General features: G+C 43.5%; 1 protein-coding gene across 3 annotated transcripts in view; it reads right to left on the bottom strand.

Annotated features, from left to right (window-relative positions):
• Nucleotides 1–23093, bottom strand: part of LOC310845360 (heparan-alpha-glucosaminide N-acetyltransferase-like) — a 168492-nt gene that overhangs the window by 15279 nt on the left and 130120 nt on the right. For all 3 annotated transcript variants that reach the window (XM_083740437.1, XM_083740435.1, XM_083740436.1), the window contains one exon: nt 3203–3280. In XM_083740437.1, coding sequence (XP_083596563.1) covers nt 3203–3280 — 78 coding nt within the window. The remainder of the gene's footprint in view (nt 1–3202; nt 3281–23093) is intronic.

Genomic DNA, 23093 nt, shown 5'->3' with positions numbered 1-23093 from the left:
CAATTAAGAATATGTTTTCCCATAATAATTGATTTCTGATTTTAACATTTCAATATGGGTTTTATTGCATAATGTTACATATAATTGTTACAAACCACTCAGATTTTTTTTTACAACGAAAAGTGGTGTATAAATATTTTTTATAAATAAATAAATGTTTGCAGCTTTAAAATGCAAGGGAGAAGACTAAACTCCAAATGAGTTTTAGCTGAAATAAGCTGACAAGGGAAAATTACCCAAATTATTAACAGCTGACATCTATGGTATTATTTTACTATCACAGATGTTCAGGAAGAATTGAGAAATTGTCCAGTAAATGCAAAGCCTAGCAGGAAATTTGGTGCACGAAGGGGATGATTCAAAGCTGTGGTTTTTGGACAGGACATGGAACACTTTATTTTGAGTTACCAGATGGAGGTAGGGGAGTTAACAGGCACAGTAAGGCATGAAAACAGGAGATGCTAGCTAGTTTCAGAGCATCAGACTCCAGGAGGCATTCATGAAAGGAGGGCTTACATAACATCATAAATAAGAATTATCCAGTCATGAAGTTTTAAAGCTTGGCATCATAGAGGCTGGGTCTAAATCAGTTTTGAAACCCACAGACATGAAATATATAATATATTGTTCTGAATGTTTTGTTAGTTTTTCTTGCTAAATGATGAAATGTCTTAATCTACACTAGTGTTCCAGTTGATATATCTGCTATTCCTCACACCTACAGGCTGGGGAAGTTGCTGGTTGTTTGGGAGATGTAGCCCATTGGCAGCTCTTGAATTATCAGTAATTTTAACCCCTAACACTTGGACGGATATCATCAGATGACTTTACTGTGGCTTTTTAGATTAGGTAAAAATCTAAGTGAAAGCACACACACACACACACACACACACTTCCTAAAACATCCTTCATTGTTAAAAACATAGAATCAAAAGTGGATCACTAGCTTGTTGCAAGAGGTATTGGCTGTCGCAGAGACTTTCCTGTGTTTCACGGTCAATGATGTTAAACATTTGGCATGCCTACAGCTCCTGAGAAGAGCACATAGAAACCTGTCTGCGTCTTGGCAAACCATGCCTTTGGACCTGAAGCAGGCCTCAAAAATTATGTGCATAAGTTAGAAGGTGAATGGAAGGGAAAGGACATGAAGGAGAGATTTTCAGCATTCTAGCTAAGTGCTTTAATGAAATATGGTGAGAACTGATATAATTTTTTTTTTAATAAAATGTCGCAATGGGCCCCAAGCCAGGCAAAAACAAAAATAGAAAGGGAAGGAACAGGAGGAGTACTGTGTGTTCTCTACCCTTCCTGGGTTAATACCTCAGTCTGGCCTTTGAATTCAGACAACAGAGTTTTTCTTTCCCCAATAAAATGACTTAATACATTAACTTATAAAAGGAGGGAAACTGTTATATGGAAAAGGACAATATTCTTATGAGTTTGGGAGTGCCAGACCCCTTTAAATTCCTGGATCCCGTGAGTGTTAGAATTTAATCAATCACATTAGGTTAAACTGGGTGCAAGACACATAATTTCTGAACCCAGCAATTGTTAAAAGCTAATCAAACCAGGCTAGCTTCCTATGTTCAGGTGATCACATTAAGAGATCACATTAACAATGGGCCATTAAGAGAATAAAATAAAGGTGATGGGGCACTGTGAAAGCAAAGGAGAGGGAGCTCTGTGCCAGACAGCAAATGGGTAGGGCCCCCTCGCTCAACCCATGGATAGTGAGTTCAGAGCTGAAAGTTTGTGTGAGGAAAAAAGCAGCAAGCTGGAGACAGGGTCAGAGTACAATATTGGAGGTCTGTTTGAATCCAAGGCTGTGACTATGGGAGAAGTAAGACCCTTTGGGGGCATTAATGCTGTGAACCCCTCCATCATAGGCTCAGGTTGTATATATAGGCAGTGACTGATTTACATGCGTCCAACTGACATGCGACCGTGCACGCGCACATCATGGCAATCCGTCTGTGGCCGGACAGGGGGCAAAATGTAGTGTAGCAGTCTTACGTGCACTTTGCAATCACATGCGTTGACCCACACAACACCCACACACATTGGGGGTTGCCTGGATATGTAAATAAATCCTATATTATAAAGACACCACAGTCTCCACTGTGCCTCATTCCGAAAAGGAAACACAAACCAGTTTTCTGACAGGGTTCCATGTGCACAGCTACAGAGGGTGGTGGGAATCCAGGCACTTGTTTCCAGGGTTCCTCTGCTGAATGTGGCTCTTTGCTGAATCAAGGCCTCTTTTCTTGAAATCATGAAATCCTGAATTCATGAAATCCTGACTTAAATAATGAGATCCTGAATTAAATCAAGAAATCATGAATTCATGAAAAATCATGAACCAAATCATGAATTCATGAAATCCTGAATTAAATCATGGAATAATGAAATCATGATTTGATTCATGAAATCCTGAATTTATGAAACCATTCAATCATGAAATCATTTTCTAAGGAGGTGAACTGGGGTGGTCCTAGAAATGGCTACCATCATGTCAATAAGCCCTCTTCACTCTCTGGAAGCTACAGGGACATTAACAGCCCTGTGTCTTGTTTTCGGACTATGCTTGATATTCAGTAATTAATATTGATTCCATTAAAGCCAGCTAGCAGAATGATGATAAATAGGCTAATGGTAACTATTCGATCTCCAATGATGTGGGGGGAAATGGGAACTGAACTTTGAATTTTGAGGTGATTTTTTTTTAAATCCTGTCTGCTCGCACAACACTGCCCCTGGCAGAGAAGCAAGAAGAAGCGCCTGGGGCTTCTGGTTTCTGGAGAGATCTAACAGACGTCTTGCAAGATCTTGCCAGAAGTTGAAGTTGTGTGAACTCGGTAAGCAAGGCTTTGGCGTGAGGCATGAGGTATGAGGCACCTACCCATTTTGCCTCGGGTGGCAAAACAGGATGAACTGCCCCTGACCTCACCAAGAAAGAGGGAAGAGCTGAACAAGGCTCATACCAGATTACTTCCAGTTTAGATACCTTATAGCAGAAGTAGATGTTTTGAAGAGCAGTTGGATATAACAAGATGGCATGCTGCAATACTTTGGGGCCCTGGACCATTTCCCTTCTTGTTAGATTATCTGCAGTTTGTGAGCAACTACTGTAATTAAAAATAACGAGGGCCTGGCAGCACCGCTAATGCTATTATCTTTAAAACATCAGGCTTCAACGACTCACCAGCAAAACAGCCCAGATGAGAAATCTCTTTAAAATGCTCAGTGGTTGCTGACGGTACATTAGGATAATCTTCCCCGCCTGCAAATCAGAAAAACATAATGAAAATACAAACAAAAAATCAGGGAAGCAGTGATTATTTTCAGTAAGCTAATATGGTTTATTTTTCACCTTGTACTCAAAGAGGCAAGCTAACTCACTAAAGTGGTGGCAAAGGGCAGCTTGAACACATACATTATGCCACAGGGAGAAGCTGGCAGAGAGGAATGTAACTTGAACAAAGGCAGGGAAGTCTTCTAGATCAGACCGTCAGTTTTCTGTGCCTCAGACATGGCTCTCTGATGCTCCCACATTTCCCCCCAACCTTTCCCCACCAATTACTGAGAGAAGAAACAGCATTCATAAATTATCAGAGGGAAGAGAAAATTGCAATGAAATCCTCAAGACAGAGAGCAGGATTTTTCTTATGCTTGCCTTCCTTTTGAGGTAGGTCTAGATGTTTTGTGATTGCGCCTTCATTTCATTCTATAAATAATCACTGTGCTGGCTGGCATGCAAAGGCATCATGATCTAACTCTTCCTACGAGGCCTTTTCAAAGCAATAAGGTGTGGGGAGTTGGGGGGCAGGATGCAGTGTACTGGAGAGACATTAAGCACATGAAAACCAGACAGACCAGCCTCAGCCACCTCCCAATGAGAAGTTAAGTTGAAACTTGCACCCACCAGAATTATGAATAAATTCTAAAGCACCTTGAGAGGGAGAGAGAAGAATCATAGACCCGAGGAATTGTAGAGTTGGAAGGGACCACAAGTCCAACCCCCTCTGCACAGGAGTCCCTGCCTCCAGAACCAGCTGAGCCGGGGCTGGGGATTGAGAATGAAGGGTCCTCACCTGTGCTGGATCCTCAGGTGCAGGCACCAGCTGAGTCTGCTCTGGCTCCTGAGGTGATGGAGGACCCATTGCCTGCAGGTGCTCCACTCTCAGCCCCGTCAGGGGAAGCTGAGGTTGCCTCTGGGTCCGGTAACCATCCAGCCTCTCCTGAGCTGCAGAGGCTCAGGGCAGAGAGGTGGAGGGAACTAAGTTCCCGCAGGAGGAGTGCTCGCCTCCAGGCCAGGAGAGGCGAGTCACCTGTGGACTGGGACCACCCTATGCCTCGGGGAAGATAAAAGCCAGTCAGCCCCAGTCCCAGGTTGCGGGAGCAACATTGTTGGTAGCCTGTTCCTGTCTGCACCCTGTCCTGCTCTTCTGCCAGAGTTCCTGACCTCACCCGACTCCCTGCCTTGGACCCCACTTCAGCTTTGACGGACAGCCTCCATACCGCACCATTGACCTCGGACTGGACTCAGACCTTTCTGCACGGTTAAGCCTCAGGACCAGCACAGTTGGGATGGGTAAAGTGGAGGATCAGGATTGAGAAGGGAAGCAGAACTGACAGAGGAATGAATGAGGGAATGAGGAACAGAGAGAAACTGACTGGGTGTGGGTTTGATGAAAAGTAAAGCATGTCTCTGGCAGTAAATGGTAAAGGGACCCCTGACCATTAGGTCCAGTCGTGACCGACTCTGGGGTTGCGGCGCTCATCTCACTTTATTGGCCGAGGGAGCCGGCGTACAGCTTCCGAGTCATGTAGCCAGCATGACTAAGCCACTTCTGGCGAACCAGAGCAGTGCACGGAAATGCTGTTTACCTTCCCGCCAGAGCGGTACCTATTTATCTACTTGCATTTTGACGTGCTTTCGAACTTCTAGGTTGGCAGGAGCAGGGACCGAGCAATGGGAGCTCACCCTGTCACGGGGATTCGAACTGCTGACCTTCTGATTGGCACGTCCTAGGCTCTGATACCCACAGTGCCACCCACGACCCTACATCTCTGGCAGTAGCTGTTACTAAACATAAACTCAGCCAAGCACTGCTCCCTGCAAACTTCTTCAGAAGAGCTGCTGAACATGGCTACTGCATATTAGTCAGGCTACAAGTCATGATGGCTACATGCTTGTTCCAAGGCAGCATACCAGCTGCTGGGGCGCAATGTGGAGGCTATTGCACTTATGTCCTGCTTGTGGTGTTCTGTGGGCATTTGATTCCCTGGTTTAGGAAACAAGTGTGGTGGACTATGGAACTTTAGTCTGATCCAGCAGGGCTCTTCTTAAGGCTTTCTAAGTCAGGAATATTCACAATTCATATAATGCCTGCACTGCACCAGTGTACCCTGGCTGCTGTCTCTTCCCTAGACCTTTAAACGCTTCCTCATGAGACCTGGGGAGGGAGTTCCAAACTCTGAAAGAGATAGTATTTAAATGTCTTTTTTTTTGGGGGGGGGGGATAAACAACAACACCATGGTGGGCATTTTAAGACATGGTTAGGAAGCACATAGGTTGCCTTTGGCAACAAACAACACTTTAGCAACAAATAAAGGAGAAGCTGTATACCCCCCCCCAAGTATGCAAATAATGCACATTGCAAAACAATTTATGTATCTATCTATGTATAAAGTGTGCATGCATTTAAAAAGTTAACTGTAGAGAACTAAGAAGAGCAGCTTTCCTGGCTAGAGTCCAATAGGTGTTGAATAGGTGGAGGAAGGAAATTTGCTTGATAGTCCATTTTCACAGATTCCTCCAATGTCCCTATGGCTCTCTCCTTGTCCAGACATATTTATTCTAAAGTGCAAATGCAGCAGGAATCTAAAAACTCTTGAACTTCTTCTCACTATAACCTCTTCCCAGGATCCTATTCCTGAATCAGGCAGTGTCTCCATCCATATGTCAAAATTGCACTGTCATCACCTAAGAGCGATTTTGTGATTCAGGGCTAAGTTGTGTGGTGAGAAGTCTGTTTGCAGAGGAAGATTATTTGTTTTAAGTGAAATCAAATTCTCAGGCAGAAAGAGTCTGTGGCATTTTTCCATAACACATCTTGAGTAGGGAGCCATTCAGGAGGATAAGCAGAAATCTTTGCCAGCCCTGCTAAAAGTTTCCAACTGGGACCATTAGAACCAACAATACCTTAAGCCAATGTAGGCATCAATATCCATTATTTGTGAAGGAAACTTGTTTCTTTCTAGTAATTAGTGGTATGAACGTCCTGATCCTGCAAAAGTAGTGATGAATGGAATATTTACCTCCCTGTAAGGCCAGACATGCAGAATGCCGCCATTTTCCAAAGGTAGGAAAAACACTTGCAAGATTCCAGAAATGAATGGAGGTAATAGGGACCTCTTTTAGTGTGGAGTCTTATTTTGCAATTTTCAATTCATCAATGTGCCACTAAAACACACACTGAGGATATGCTTTTTTATACACTTGCCTGTTCCTACATTTAGAGCTGGTTTGTGTATGGATGTCAATTTTAATGTGTGTAATATTATTTATTTATTCAGATATTTTTATAACATCTTCCAGAGCCAAACCAGCAGCTTTTCAAAGCAGTTCATAACATAAAACCATTATAAACCAGGTCAAAAATCAACTATGAATCTCATAATAATAAGCATATGAAAACAATCTCTTTCCAGATAGCAGCAGTGCTTAAAATCACATCACTAAGAAGCAGTGGAGTGAAGCTGAGTGGAGTGAATGAAGTTCACTGAACTAGTTTACAAAATGCTGAACAGCACCTGAAAGTCATTCCCATAACTACAGGACAAACTAAAGGTGAATTAAGTTGATTTTGGGGTAGAACTCTTGTTCATCTTCACACTCAGTTTCTGCTCTCCAGCCAGAAGCTTGGACTCTTAAGATGGTATCCAACTAGTGCATCCCGTCAGCACAAGGATTTATGCTTGAGCAATGGAATTGTCCTACTCTCCTGTCATGGACTGGCTGGATGCAGAGCACTGCTATGAGGTACCAGCTGGGGAACCCCCGAGAGAAGAAGGCTCAGAGCCAAGGGATGGGTTGCAGGATGACTATGAGTGGTCAGAGAGGGAAGAGGGAGCAAACTGGGAAGAAGAGGTGTTGGAAGCTGAAGAGGTAACAGGGTTTAATGAGCAGGAAGAGTCTGTGACAGACAGCAGTCCAGCATCAGTGACTGGAGAGGAGGGAGGGGCAAGAGGCAGAGATGAGTCAGGCTGCTGAAGAAGCCAGGGGGTCTCCACCTCCTGCTGCAACCAGCTTCCCTCCCTCCTGGTCTTCCAGAACCAGAAGAGGTATGAAGAGGGCAGAGAAAAGACGGGCAAGGCAACAAAGTTTCAGATTGCTTGGGAAGAACCTGGGGGAGGAGGTAACTTAAGGAAAAGGTGGGTACTTTCAGTCCCCACAACTGCCTCATAGGGGCAAGATCTACCGGGAAGCGTTGTTGTATTCACTAGGCCTGGCTTTCTGAGCTGTCCTGTTTCTTTGATTAAAGGGTTAACTTCACTAATTCTGTGTGAGTTATTGCTGATCTGCTCCTGACACCTGCTTGTAACATATCTCTCCCCCCCCCCCCCCGCCATGTGCACTCTGTGCACTCCCCAAATCTGTTGAGGAATCAGAACAGATTTAAGGCAGATGCAGAGGAGGAAAGGGGGCAGAGTTCTATCTACAAAGAGGCCGTTGCAGCATGACAAGGGAAATATCCTCATTGGACTTTGATGTCACAAGTGCTATCCAATAGGAGCTCACACCACTTGGAATAGACAACATTCAGAATTGCTATGGGAGCAGTAGAAGGTGCAGGACAGAGATTGCATTGTCTTAAACTAAGGAAAAGATGAGGCCTGTGTGGTTTTGAGTCTCTGAACCTCCTATCAAAACTCATTAAAACCAATGGCACTCCATAATCAGGCTTAAACATTTCATCCATAATTTTTACTTAACTTGTTAATGTACCATTACTAGAAACTGACAGATTTCTTCATGCTGAAATTTGCTCTTTGAGGCTCTGGAGCAAAATACTTGCAAGAGCCTTTAATGAGAAAAAGAATAGTATTGATTGCCTGGGTCCCATCAATCCAATATTTTAAGAAATAAGAAAAAGAGAGTCCTTTATTCAATATCTGGTCTTCTTTCGCTCAAGCTAATATCATGCCTTGGTATTTGCGAGTAGCATTCAGTCTGAAAGAAAATGTGGCTGTCACAGTGATTAATAACGGAATGCATGCCACGAAGGCTAACTTCTTTGTGCTCCCTTCCATTTTTAAAAATACTGTTTTTCAAGTGCAGAGGGGGACTCTGCGGAGAACCAACTCAGAATGAAATGTCAGGGGTTGTAAATATAGTTCCAGAAAATTCAGGTTGTAAAGAATTCAGTTCTGTGAGAAACATTTGGTTGTATTCTTCAAAAAGGAAGGCCAAAACACTCTTCGAAAAGAAAGGGGTCAGAACAAAGCCTTGGCCCAAGCCCAGCTTATCTTTCCGAGTTTAAATCTCTCCCTAGCTATGAACTCAGTAAGTAGTCTTAAGCAAGCCACTGTCTGTCAGGCCTGGCTCCTGCTTTAACCTGGAGAGAATAACTAGATCCAGCGGTGCCTGCCCTTGAGGGATGCTGAGGCCCAGAGCTTACCTAACTTCAAGCAGAATGGCATTCTATCACTGCCAGGCCACTTCTACAGAGGCCCTGTTCTATGTGCCCCCCAGCCTAATTGTGTTTGTTGGTGGGTTCCTGGGCAGGTTTGATGGGGGTGCAGGTGATTTATCATTATCACTGGGGCCAGAAATACACCTGCAACCAGTGCAACTGGGACTGTATTGATGTAATGTACTCCAACTGCCTGATCCCCAACATGGTGGTGCAAGTGCCATCTGTGGCGGCAGTGGCGGCAGTGTTGTGGCATTTCTTGCCTACACAATGGGAAGAGGAGGTCAGAAGGAGAAGAAAGGGTAGAGCAATAGGCAGCTACATGGAGAAGGAAAACTTAGCTGCAACAGAAACTGAAGAAAGCAAGAAATGAGGAAGAATAAAGAACCAGTTCCATTTTCAGTTCAATGGCAGATAATCCCAAATTCCTACCATCTATCAATTTCTAGGGTTTAGTGTGGTCCCCCCACAAATCTATGAGAAGTATTGTGTGTTATAGGGTAATTGAGGCAATGCTATTAGAATTCCTAAGGGGAAGTCAAGCAGGGAGGGAGGGGGGAAGAGAGAGAGTAGAATTCTGGTGGAGGGAGAAGATTGGTGGAGGCTTGGAAATGGAATTTGAATGTTGCAGAGAGGAAGCAGTTGAGAGTCAGCTGAGAGCGGTGAGTTCTGGAGGGGGGCACTTAGTAGGGGACCTGAAGCTGGGTTGGGCAGCTCTTCAACGTGGGATCAGTAATTCAGTGGTCATTGCCCTCGTTTGACGGTGCCCGAAAAGGAACAGAGACGCAGAGAGGGACTGTGTGTCTCCTGTGGAGGTCAGGGCATGTGGCAGCCCCATGCCCAGCAAAGAGGGGTTCTGCTAGCTGCCCAGGAAAATAATTCCCTCTGTTTAGGTGGGCCATGGAGCCAGGGCTTGGCTAGCATTGCCAATGCCCAGATGCCTTGCACCACCCCCTCCAAGCAGCTGCAAAGCAGCTTTACAGACCTGGGCTATGCCTGATTATCGTCTTCCCAAGCGACTTAAAAATGGAAAGCGTAATGCTGGTGGTCAACAAAAGAGGTTTAAAGACTCACTTTCTGCTCTCATGCCAGAAGGTTCTTCTCCCATTCAGTGGCGTAGTGTGGGTTGTCAGCACCCGGGGCAAGGCAAGTAATTTGCACCCCCTAACCCGTGGATTTGCGCCCCCTAACCCTAACCCCCAGATGTTGCGCCCGGTGCGGCCAGCCCCCCCTGCACCCCCCACGCTACACCACTGCTCCCATTCTCTGTTTAAGCTCAACTTGTAGGGTGTTCTCTCCGCCCCATGCAAATCTTTCCTTCCTCTTTCCTGTTCTTTTTACAAGGGCAGCTTTGGCGGCAGCCACAGTGGTGATTACAGGAGATCATGGAAGAAAGAACGTAATCTTGAAGCATGGCAGAACTCTATGCCATGGGCTGCTTCGAGGGAAGAATCTTTGCACATGTGAATGGGCTATCACAGACCAAACATTCAGCTGTCACACACACACACACACACACACACACACACACACACACACACACCATGGAATTAAAGCAGGGTGCTGGCCGGCTGTGCCGCGGTTAAATCACCTGCGGCCACAACCACACTGACAACTGATTGGCTGGGGCTGTCCCACAAGGGTAGAACCCCAGCAGCAACAATGTGGTGAGAGTGCAATGAAAAGATGTCTCATTCCATCTGTATCATTACTATGTGAAACACGCTGCACTGCAAAATCCAAAAGTATAAGGATTTTTTCTACCAACTTTGAGAGGGTTTTTAAAGAAATGATTGGTGCTTTGCTCTCCCCTGCTTCAGCAGCACAAGTGAACGTATCAACTCCAGGTCTTTCTAAAGGTTAGCCTTTTCTTTTTAAAACACAGTCTCGGCTATTTGGCGAGGTTTTGTTGACTGTGAAGAAATCATCAACAGGAAACTGGAGCGGCCATGAGTCACTGTTAATCGGCTTCTTAATACAGTGGTGCTGAGAGACATATTTTAGCCACCTGCCCTTCTAAGAAATTTGAGGCAACACCTGGTAGGTGATGCTCGGACTGACACCAAAAGGACTTCACAGCAATGTGATTACTTGTTCCCAGGGGGAGTACCATTTAGCACTTGGCTGCCATGCAAAATTGCAGGGCAGAGCAATTAAGAAAGACCCAGAAGTCTTGGGAAACAATAACAACTGAATGGCCAGTTCAAAGTCTGAGGCAGCATCCAGTTCACGCTTTCCTCCACTTCCATCCACACCCGCACACAAAGAGCAGAACATTTGACATGAAGTCCACATGCATAACTTGCTTGTTCTTAGGAACTGCCCTTGCCATGCAACTTTACCCCACCTCCTTTTCCAAGTATGGACACGTGGAGGAGGAAAATTGCACAAATTTGGCTGCACAAATTTGTGCAGAACTGCACAAATGGAAAGGTGGGTTATTCTGTCTGGCAAGCTGGTATGTTTGCACAAGTGGAGCATTTATAATAGTGCAATGTTGAAGTCTACCCATCATTTGGGCATGCGCATTAATGCTGCACATGGAAGCCTGTGCACACATAAGCACAATACTTGCCCCTACACTTTACTGTGTGTAAGGTATTGATGCATGGTCTGTGCATGTGCCAGCCATGATTTTTCCCATACTGTGGATGATGTTTTGTGCACGCATCCTTTGCATTTCTCTCCCCCCCCCCCCAATAGATCATAACATAAGGTTGTAAAACATTGATCAATGATTCTGTGTCCTCAGAATAACGTTGTTACTTTGTAACCTGTCTGATCATTTTTGAAGGCGATGCTACTGTAGCTTTGGGGAGATGTCTAGCAAGCTAATTGGCGAAGCGTTTTGTGGATCATTCCTATTCGCTTTCTTATAAATTGGGGAAATGATACTCACTCTCTAACCAGAGGGCATTTGGCCCGTGTTGTTTATGTTGTTAATGCATAAAGCTGTATTAACAGAGCTAAGGAACACCTGCAGTGACAGGGAAAAGATGGAAGCTTAAACAAGTGTGCAGCAAGAGCTCAACATCAGAGAGATGCTAAGACTTAAATTACTGCTCTAGAGGTGTGCTACTTCCAAACAAAGTACAGTGAAAGTTTGAGTCTGTCAGTTCTCCACATCATCTTATTTGTCCTCAAGTTTAGAAATGAATTCATCTCTACACATTTTGTTTCAGACAATCCTGACCTAATTCACAACTAAGTGAAAGATGCACAACCCATCTACTTATCTAAACATATCCACAGGGGCTTGCAAACTACAGGAGGTCCTATTAGTTCAGTGAAAATTACATATATTACATTTGCTTGGGATTGCAGTCTTGCAGTTCTAAGGTGCAGTTCTTACATATATGTTTGTCACTCACCAAATATGCCATTAAATTGCAATTTTTCCAGTCACCACATGTAGAGTTTTCATATTACTCAGAGTCAATTCAAAACACAATATTTTTCCATGGAGACATGGAGTTCGCACGTTCGACTGAAATGTCGCAAGTGATGAACATGCATGTGTGAACTGGCCCCATAAAGTCACATAGGCTGCCCAGAAGTGACTCAGTGGCAACAAATAGCTGGGCAGCTGAAGGTGAACCATTGCTGATCTGATGGCTTTGCTTACTAAATAGTGCCTTTATGCTTGAATTAGAAAATCCAAACAACACCCTCATCAGTACTAACTAACATTCACTGGGAAGTTCTCCTGTACAAGTCAGACTGAAGTGAAGCTATACAAGAACATAATAATTAATAATAATAATAATAATAATAATAATAATAATAATAATAATAATAAATAAATAATAATAATAATAATTTTATTTATACCCTGCCCATCTGGTTGGGTTTCCCCAGCCACTCTGGGTGGCTCCCAACCGAATATTAAAAACAAAATACAGCATTAAACATTAAAAAATTCCCTAAACAGGGCTGCCTTCAGATGTCTTTTAAAAGTAAGATAGTTGCTTATTGCCTTGAAATCTGATGGGAGGGTGTTCCACAGGGCGGGCACCACTACCAATATGGTTCAAGAAATGACTAGGAACAGTGTAATGTTGCATAATTAAAATGATAGTCCTCAATCAGCTATTTTAAACCATAAGCACCTGGTGGAGAGCCAAAGGAGGTTAACAATCTCTTTAAATACTTTTACTACGCATCTTAGTAAAATAGTACTATTTTAGCATTTATCATCTTACTAGGTTCATAGGTTCATAGAAAGGCAGAGGTTATTTATAAACCATTGGAACTGAAGATTTCAAGACAATGCACAGTTGTATGTTTTATTTGATTTGATTGTGGAGAGATATCAAAGGTTGTATTCAGTGAAGTCATCCTTTTTGTCAAGGGCTTCTGCTATGGAAATTCCCCCACCTCTCCTTTCCCTCTGGGCTGCCCATGTCTGTTCTAGAGGTTCCCTGAAATCTCCAGAGCAGATGAGGGTGGGGCATGTGAAGAGATATGGGGGGAATTTCCATTCTATAACCAGGTTATTTTGTTGGCTACAACCCTAACATGATTATTGGCATTAATATTACAGTGGAATCTCAGTTGTCAAACATAATCTGTTCTGGAAGACCATTCGACTTCCAAAACGTTCATCAAACCAAGATGCAATGGGTGGTCAGCAATTTCAATGGAGAAAATAGAGAACCGCACCTTGGAAGCCATTCAACTTCCGAGGCGTGTTCAAAATTGGAAGCATTCACTTCCGGGTTTTTGGCATTTGGATTCCAAATCATTCGGGTTCTGAGACACTCAAAAAACGAGGTTCCGCTATATAAACATTATTTCCAATTACATCCCACTCCAAACCAAACATGATGCAGAGAATGTATACGCACACACACATTTTTCCCTCTCCCTCTTTTTTCCTCTTTTCTTTCTTATTATTTTGCCCCTTTCTGGCTCTTTCTCTTCTATCTTTCTAAATAAATACGATTTCCTTGTTTTCTACTTTGTATTGTAATTGATTGTCTGTCACGGCTACACTTGTTTAGCACTGTAAACATATGACACATTTTTCTAAATAAATTATGTTTCCAATGCATACTAACATATTCTTAAACCTAAAGTGGCATCTGCAAATATGGGTGAAAATGAGAACATCGATGCATTCTTGCCTGAACGAAAGAAAAGTAACTAAAGCCATGTGGGAATGTATCATAAAATGTGTCTGACTCCTGAATTAAGATTGCTAAGTCCTAAGCATATTCACTTCTTGTCACCCTTTACCACTAAAAACTTCAGCAAGAGAGCACAGATTTATGGGAAAGTAACCCTTTGAGATTCAGTATCTAACTTCCATTTCTAAGTAATCATTCCCATTTGTGGCTTTGTCAGAATTCATCTCTCTGTCAAATCTGAAATCAAACTCATGAGAACAGATGCCTTTGTAAGAGTTCCAATATTTCTTTCTTCTGCTTGAGTCACCCTAGTGACATGTCATCACTTCTGCTTCTCAGTCTAATAAATGGATAGCCGTTACAGAAGAAAACCTACAGGGCAATAAGTACTAGCAAGAATGGCTTCCAACTTTGTGGTGCCCTGGTTTGGAGGATGCTGCCCAATTCTTGCCCATAATTTTGTTGACCAGGAGAAAGGAGAATAATAATATGGCAGTTTTTCTAACTCGGCTGCTAGGTACACACCACAGTACTACCAAGGTTGATATTCAGGGGAAGGCTGTACAAGAAATTCAATACGCATTTAAGGTAAAATCTATCAAATTTGCACTTTCCACAACAATATGCGAACCAAAACACAACCTTTATTAAAAATCCACATCGGAATTCTGTGATACAGTTCTCCACCCAACCAATGTGTACAAAAATGCATATATTAATGGAAAGTGTGCATTGAAAAGGAAGATAGTAGTGAAAACAACATTAAAATGTATTTATATTTGGAAAACTGCTTGCAGAAATATGTACTTTGGTCAAAAGTGCACATAAAAATTCATTAGGAGAAATCCAGACAAAATTTCACGAGTTGCTTTTTTAAAAGTGAATTGCTGCAAATTGGGAGAGCTGAATTAAAGATTGGGAAAATAAGAAAATAAAAGAACTGAAATGGACAAACCTGTGTCTGACTGGCACCACTGCAGACTGTGGGTGATTGGGCTCACTTGATTTTGGGATCCTTCATACAAAAAAATCCTGTTTTTAGGATAGAAAATAAGCACATCATGGTGAAAGGCTAGCTTTCTCCATGACATGCATTCAGTCACATAAGTCCTCCTCTGCAGTCTAAAGTTATTCAGAACTCACAATGCTGGAATTGCCACATATATTCAACAATTCTGATTCTAGCATTACACAATTGTTATGTATCAGGCACGTCCAACTCCCAAGAGGCTGTGATCTACCCATTGTCATTGCCAGGAGATGTTGAGCTTTCTTTAGGGAAGGATTGACCATTGACCAGTTATTGAGCTTTTTTTTAGGGGGGAATTGAACGAAACTGTTGAGCTCTTTTTTTGGGGGGGGGGGGTTGCCCAGAGTGGGAACACAAAGCCTGGATCATGATCAGTCTTTTGGACATACCTGTTATATATAAATTGTTGTCCAGACTCATAAAATGCCTTTTTTAAAAAAAAGATCAACAAAAATAATCTCCTAGGGTTCCTTAAAATACAAGTGGAGAACCTCAAGAAATCCCAATTGAATTTGCAAGGTTTTTTATTATTAAGTAAATAGCTTATATTGCATCGTGGATTTTTATACCTGTCATTGTTAGGATAAATCCAGATGGAGGAAAATTAGAAACAAATGGAAAATATGGGTCATAAGTATTCAACTGAGACATAACTCAGTGTAAACATCCGAGAGGTTAAAAAGGAGGGAGCAGAAAACACAATTTCTGATGGAAAAAACAGAATGCTTTGAACACATAAATGCAGAATTAGTATTTCATGTCATTTATACAATTAAATACATAAATAAGCCCAACCAACATGGAATGGGAAAGAATTCTTTCCAACCAAGCTCTACATCATGTTCCGCACATTTTTTCAAACATTAATTTTTAAAATTAGTGTTCTCATGGTGGAAGTAAAGTGGTCTAAGCAAATTGGTAGGCAGGGGAAGAATATATTCACTGTCCAAGTCCTGTTCCCAAATATTCTATCTTGGGACAAAACATTCCTCTGTCTGCATTTTTTAAATCCTGAATTGCAGTCTGACACTATCCATATTTGGGGGACTATCAGACACCCCTCCCTTGGCATATAAACCTACTAATTTGGAAATGACTTTCCTTAATTGCCCCTGAAGCAGAAATTGATCCTTGGGAGCCATACAGAAAATGGCTTAGTTCTCACTGTGCGGGGAAACCCGCGCCTGCTTCAAACAGCCACTGGGGGCACTCTCTCTCTCTCTCTCTCTCTCTCTCTCTCACACACACACACACACACACACACACACACAATTTCCTGTAGACAGAAAACTAGGATGTCAGGGTATAGAACTGAAGCCTAGCCTTATCTCTGGTATGCTAATTTTCTGTCTGCAGGAAAATTGTTTGTGGAGGAGCATTCTGTCATGTGAATCCCCAGGTAGGGGAAGACTCATGAAGATCTACTCAGGTAGGCAACACTGCTTTCTGATTCAGAACTCCTTGAGATCCCTGTAAACAACCACCTGAACTGCCAAAAGATGCATCTGAAGTTTACCAAGGGGCAAAAAGTGCAACTGATGAATGCTGTACTTAAATACCATAAACGTTATGAAGAATGTGCACAATGTTAACTTTTGCTTTGCTCTACATGTGCAAGTGTGCCGAGTTAGAAGAAAATAAAAGCAAATAAATACATGTAGTGCTCTTTGCCAGAGCATAAGCCCCATGAGTTCCTTTCCATTCCCAGCAAGGCCTGGGCCATCATGAAGCCTGTGCCAGGATATAACAGCTCAGGTGAACTTAGCCCCTTATAGGAGCAATGTCGCCACTATCTTGGCTCTGTCCCTGGTCCTGTTGATCCTGAGCGCTGTGATCACTTACTTCTTTGCAACCTGTTACCTTGTTTACAAATACCAGCTATTCATTGCTACCATGTGCTACTACTGGGCACCTTTTCATTCCAGGTTGGTCCCCTTGCCTAGCATGCCTCATGGGCTGCACCCCATTGGAATAGGTCAGGTCACTCAATAACTTGCCTACCAGAAATTTGAGTAAGAACAAGAATACGTGGTAATTGTGTTCATAAAGGCAATGAATTCTAAAGCAATTTCCAAGGAAGGCTATTGGCTTTACCAATAGTCCTTCCTCATTGCAAGGAATATTCTTAGGACATGACTAAGTCCTCTGATTTTCTGAGGACAAGCACGTGAGCATTCAGGCTCACAGCTGTCTGAATGTTCTTTCATAAAATTACATGCCTATCTTTCCGTCAGAGTGCATTTGAAAGGCATTTGAAAGAGGAGTAAAGTTACTTTCAAAGGTGCCTGCCAGATTCCCCCCCCCCTTCCTCCTGTTTTATCAGATATAGTCCTTCTGTAAAAGGAGTTAGTGGTTGATGTAATTTCCTGCCAATGAGAACTTCGAATGAATACAATTAAAGAGACCACAAGAAGCATAGCTTATCATCTCCACTTCCCAATTCATCAAGGCTTTATCTCAATTTAGGAAATGTATTTGTTTTATTGTTCTGCAAAAGAAAAGAAAAAAAGGACTGATGTTGTCAGCCACTGCCTTTCAATGAAGTTTTTTTTTAAAAAATCAAACCAATAATAATAATAATCTTTGTTTACTATGCATGTGTTTTAAAGATTATAACACATGAAATAAACATAAAGACTGTTTTTTAAAGAAACAAAGCTGAAAATCTATTGCCTCATAGTCGTTTCAGTCCACTCACATGAAAATTCTCCCTTATGCTTTAAGGGTGGGTCCTGTAGTTATTACATTTCCGATTTCCAATTATAACAAAATGTTATAAACATTAAATCATGTATCGTGAAGTAAACCCACTGCTGAGGAATATTATATTTTTTTCAAAACAGTTAAGATCTGAACCACACACTGCTTCACATTACCCCCATTATACCTCTGGATATAGAGTCACTTAAGAAAAGAGGAACTGTTTTGGTGGATGAGGCCAATGTCCATCCAGTCTGGGGGTTGGCAAACTTTTTTATGTCAAAGACCACATTGCCTCTGCAGTAATCTGTCAGGGGACATATATCAGTGGTGGGCTGAGATGAGGCCATCTGTGGATGAGCCCCAAACCAAACCAAACCAAACCTCCACCCCCTTCGTTAAACTACACATTCTATCCATTCCTTCATTTGTGCTTCCTTCTCCCATCACCCTTCTCTATCCATTTATTAATCCTCACGTTCCACACATCTTATATTCCAATACAGCATTCTGATCAAAGTCAAGAGGAACACACCTCACAGCAGATTGGGACTCCCTGGTCACTCTGAAAGCAACCAGAAGCCCCTTGAAGTTTGCAAGCAAGGCATAAAGGCGATGACTATCACCTGTGGCTTGTCCCCAGCACCTGGTACACATTAGTAAACTGAGGTGAAAAACGAAGGCTCAGTTTCCGTAACATTCCGTATAGCTATTGACAGACCTATCCTTCACATTCTGTTTTCCCAGTATATCAGCTGTGTGTGAATCATTCCTGTAACAAAAAGGAAAGGCAATATAGGCTCTGAGATTTCTTGGATAACCCATGACTTGGATCCAAAGATATTTCTGCTTGTGCAATATAGCTCTACTGAATCCCCCATCCCTCTACAGCTTCCCCCAGAAGGTGAATCAGCTCTCAGGAGCAGCTTTTGGGGGTGTTGAAAGGGTATGTAGGGAAGTCAGGAGTCTGGAAAATACCACTCTACAAGTGGAGTTGCACAGGAGCACCTCTGCATCCAGCCCCACTGGCGGAGGAAGAGGGCGGCAGGGCGGTCGGCCCCGGGTGCCAACTCTGAGGGGGATGACAAAAAGGCTCACCTGCTGCCCCCGGGTGTGGTGGCACTAGCCGCTGCCATCGCTAGCTGCCGCCATCGCATCGCCACAGCCTCATGCAGAAGCTCCCGTCACTGCTGCAGCTGCGGGCAGAGGATCCCGCCGCCACCACCACGAGTGGAGGATCCTGCCACCACAAGCGGAGGATCCCGCCACTGATGCAGCCGCGAGCAGAGGATCCCACCGCAAGCGGAGGATCGCACAAACACTGCTGCAGCAGAAGGTTGCCCCGCCCCCTGTGTGGCGGATCGGCCACTCCTGGGTGCACTGCATGGCTGCCGCTCCGGGCACCCATGCAGCTTACTCTGCCACTGTCCAGCCCAGTATGTTTCTCACTAGTAGAAACCTTTCCCCACAATTTATGACTTGCAGTAGGATTTGTAGAACTGAAAATCATCATTCAACTAGTTTGGGTATCAGAGGCAAAACTGATTAGATTGACTATTTTGTCCTGAGTGAATGATGTGATCCAGGCCTGGATTTGGACTGCCTTACTGTTTTTATGAAGGCAGATTTCTGCTTATTGAAGAGCACAGCATATGGGACCAAACATTGCCCTGGCTGTAGCTGATGGGAATTTTATTTTACTGTTGGTGGGAAGACAATATTACAGTCATGGCAATTGGCAAAGCTGAAGTGGCAATGAGGCTGTGTTCTGTTAATCAGCAGTTTTCACTCAACAGCTATTCAGAAGTGTGGGAAAATTCTCCTTTCCAAAACTAATTTTCCATATGCATTAATAACAACCCCAATTTTTATGCTTGGGGAGTGTGAGTGAAAGTTTCTGCCTGCTTAGTTGTCGAAAAATTATACCACCATCTAAATAATATTGGCAGAACATATGCCACTTAACTGCAGCTGATGGGGGCATACATTTTAAAAAAAATATTTCCTAGAGGAACAAATTCATCCAACTTCATTATTCCTGAATATTTCCTACTGACATCAGGACAGCTTCTCTGGAAAAGAAATGGATTTGAAGGCTGTAGATTTAGCTAAAAAATGAGATTTCATCTCTCTGGAAACAACAAGGTATCAAATTAATACTAGCGTGCTGTAGTGAACTTAAAGTTGACTTGCATGATCACAACGCTGCTGAAGCCATAAGTACTTCCCTATCAGCTAGTGAGGTTTTCAAAGAAGGTGCACGTGGGTGGCGCTGTGGCGTAAACCACAGAGCCTAGGGCTTGCCGATCGGAAGGTCAGTGGTTCGAATCCCCGTGATGGGGTGAGCTCCCATTGTTCAGTCCCTGCTCCTGCCCACCTAGCAGTTCAAAAGCACATCAAAGTGCAAATAGATAAATAGGTACCGCTCCGGTGGGAAGGTAAACGGCATTTCTGTGCACTGCTCTGGTTCACCTGAAGTGGCTTAGTCATGGTGGCCACATGACCCGGAAGCTGTCTGTGGACAAACGCTGGCTCCCTCGGCCTATAGAGCTAGATGAGCACGCAACCCCAGAGTCATCCGCGACTGGACCTAATGGTCAGAGGTACCTTTACCTTTACTTTTACTCCTATTCATAGAGGTCACTTGGGCCCCTGGTTGTCAAAGATGGATCAAGGAGCATCCCCAAGCAACAGACCTGCTCCTTCAGAGGGAGTGCAATTGGCTTATTTCCCAGACATAGGAACCACCACCACAGGGCCTCCATCTTTCCAGGATTCAAGCTCAATTCACTCACCTTCATCCAGCCCACCATGGTACCCAGACTCCAGCCCAGGGCTTGCACAGCCTCACCTGCCTCAGATGTAATGGAGATGGTAAAGGTAAAGGGACCCCTGACCATTAGGTCCAGTCGTGACCGACTCTGGGGTTGCGGCGCTCATCTCGCTTTATTGGCCGAGGGAGCCAGCGTACAGCTTCTGGGTCATGTGGCCAGCATGACTAAGCCGCTTCTGGCGAACCACAGCAGCGCACGGAAATGCCGTTTACGTTCCCGCCAGAGCGGTACCTATTTATCTACTTGCATTTTGACGTGCTTTCGAACTGCTAGGTTGGCAGGAGCAGGGGCCGAGCAACGGGAGCTCACCCCGTCACGGGGATTCGAACTGCTGACCTTCTGATCGGCAAGTCCTAGGCTCTGTGGTTTAACCCACAGTGCCACCCGCGTCCCTTAATGGAGATGGTACCCAACTCTATATCTCCATTACATCTGAGGCAGGTGAGACTGAGGCAGGTGACTCTGCAAGTGCAAATGGAGATACCATAGAACAGCATCGCCATTACATGAATAATGTTGGGGTGGGGGCTAGTGGAACAGAATACTAACACCAACATACAAAGCACACATCTTGCCCCTCTAATGCAGCAGGGAAGCTGTTAAGAGAGCCCTAATGCTACATCCGTGCCTGCCCACAGTCTTATGCTGGAATAAAGAGCAAATAACTGTGCTGCACTAGTAATGATTATCACCAGGAGGTGGTCTCTGTCATTAACAGTGAGGTTTGCTGCCACAGTAGGTCAGGACATGATCACCAACTGTGCAGCTGTTTCTTTAGGAATAAGAGGATTTAAGTAGTCAAAGTGAAGCTTATTTTACCTTACTGATTCCAGCAGGAGCTAAAACATTGGAAAGAAGGCATGACGTGTAGGAGAACAAAAATAAAACACCTAAACTGGGATGTTTAATGCACATGTTTTCACCATTAACACTTTACAATGCTTTATAGAGGCCCAGCCAAAGCACAAAAAATATAAGCGTTACTATGGAATACTGCCCAGATAACTTAAACGGCTAAATAAGGGAAATGTCCCACAGAGCCACCCCACAAGCATTGGCTGAGTGAGTGCTATCCATTAGGGAGTTTTCAACACATTTCACCATCTTTATCACTGAATAGGGATTGCAGAAATTTGCTGCACTACAAAATTTGCAAATATCAAGAGCAGATTCTTAACAGTTCAGCCATAACAGTCAGAGAACTGAGTGCAGGCAGAATAAAAAGGGCCTAATTACCTTCAGAAAGAAGGAGAAATCAGTACAACCACCAAATGGAAAAAAATCTCACCATTATTAGATAAAAAATATTCCCCAGGAGCACTAAATAAGCATTTGCACTGTATCAGTCATGCAGACCTAGAGACATCTATAGAGCGTGTGTTGTACAGAAGTAGGCAGATAAGGAGAAGCGTGCAATGAGTTACTGTACATGTAAGGTTTCTTTTCTGAACCAACTCTAATCAGAAAACTGGGGAGAGATTCAATTAGCTGTTTGGAAGTGGAGGCTTGGTTACTGTCACTCTGCCTGCTCCTTCCCTGAATTATTATTATTATTATTTATTAAATTTGTTAGTCATTTTATCTTGCCCTGGTCAACCCACAGTGACTTACAACCCTGAATAGCTGATCAGCACCATAACAATGATCTGTGAGCTACAGGCACACAACCTATTGTACACAAGCATAGCAGGATCAGGGCAAAAGTTTGGCAGGCTCAGAATGACTCCACAGAATCTGTTTCAAACTCTGAAGAGCCAGTCAGAGTAGAAATTACGAAGAGCCAAAAACAGACAAATGGTCCCATATTGCAGTGGCGTAGCGTGGGGGGTGCAGGGGGGGCCAGCCGCACCGGGAGCAACATCTGGGGGTTAGGGTTAGGGGGTGCAAATCCATGGGTTAGGGGGTGCAAATCCACGGGTTAGGGGGCACAAATTACTTGCCTTGCCCCGGGTGCTGACAACCCACACTACACCACTGCACATTGTGTATGTCACTATTTTTCATTCCTGCAGATCTCATATGTACCTTTCCCTCACTTGACTCATGGAAGCTGATCAGCTTTGAAAAGCTCTTCCTTTAACAGCAATAATTGGTTAAGACCGAAGTCTCAATACCCGGCTGGTTTCAAAAACCACTCTCAGCAAATTACACAGCAAACATCTGCAGGGAATTCTAGCCTGCACCATGATGTCAGGCAGCAGCTGTCCTGAAGGAGGACCCGCTGAAAGGGTCCTGAGAGCCAGTGAGGAACATTGTGGGGGAACGAGCCTCTCAGACTTGTTTGGTAATCCTCCCTCTGCCTCTCCCAGCTGACAGACCTGACACCTCATACAAGCCTGAGAATTAACTGTGCTCATAAAATTAGGAAACAAGAGTCCCATAAAGTTGTAATGAGCTTTGGGTTTCAAAATTCTACGGGTAACTATCCTCTGACCAAGGGAGCCATAAAAGACGCCTTTAAAAAGCAGCTTTTCCATGTATTTACGAAACACCCAATTTTCTTAAACATCTCATACAAAAGAGGCCGTGCTTTTTACTCAGTTTACTTCATGTTCTCATGATGTGCAGCATCTGCTAAACAAATTAATATCTTTTTAAAAAATGCTAAAAAGGAAGCAAGATTTCTTGCTCTCCTTTTTTAAAAAAACAAAACAAAAAAACCCCTCTCTGTTATTGATCCATTATGGGCTTATACACAAA

Source organism: Podarcis gaigeae (assembly GCF_964106915.1).
Source record: "Podarcis gaigeae genome assembly, chromosome: 5".
Taxonomy (NCBI): domain Eukaryota; kingdom Metazoa; phylum Chordata; class Lepidosauria; order Squamata; family Lacertidae; genus Podarcis; species Podarcis gaigeae.
Note: the sequence above shows the minus strand (reverse complement) of the source record. Positions and strands in the feature narration are given on the sequence as shown.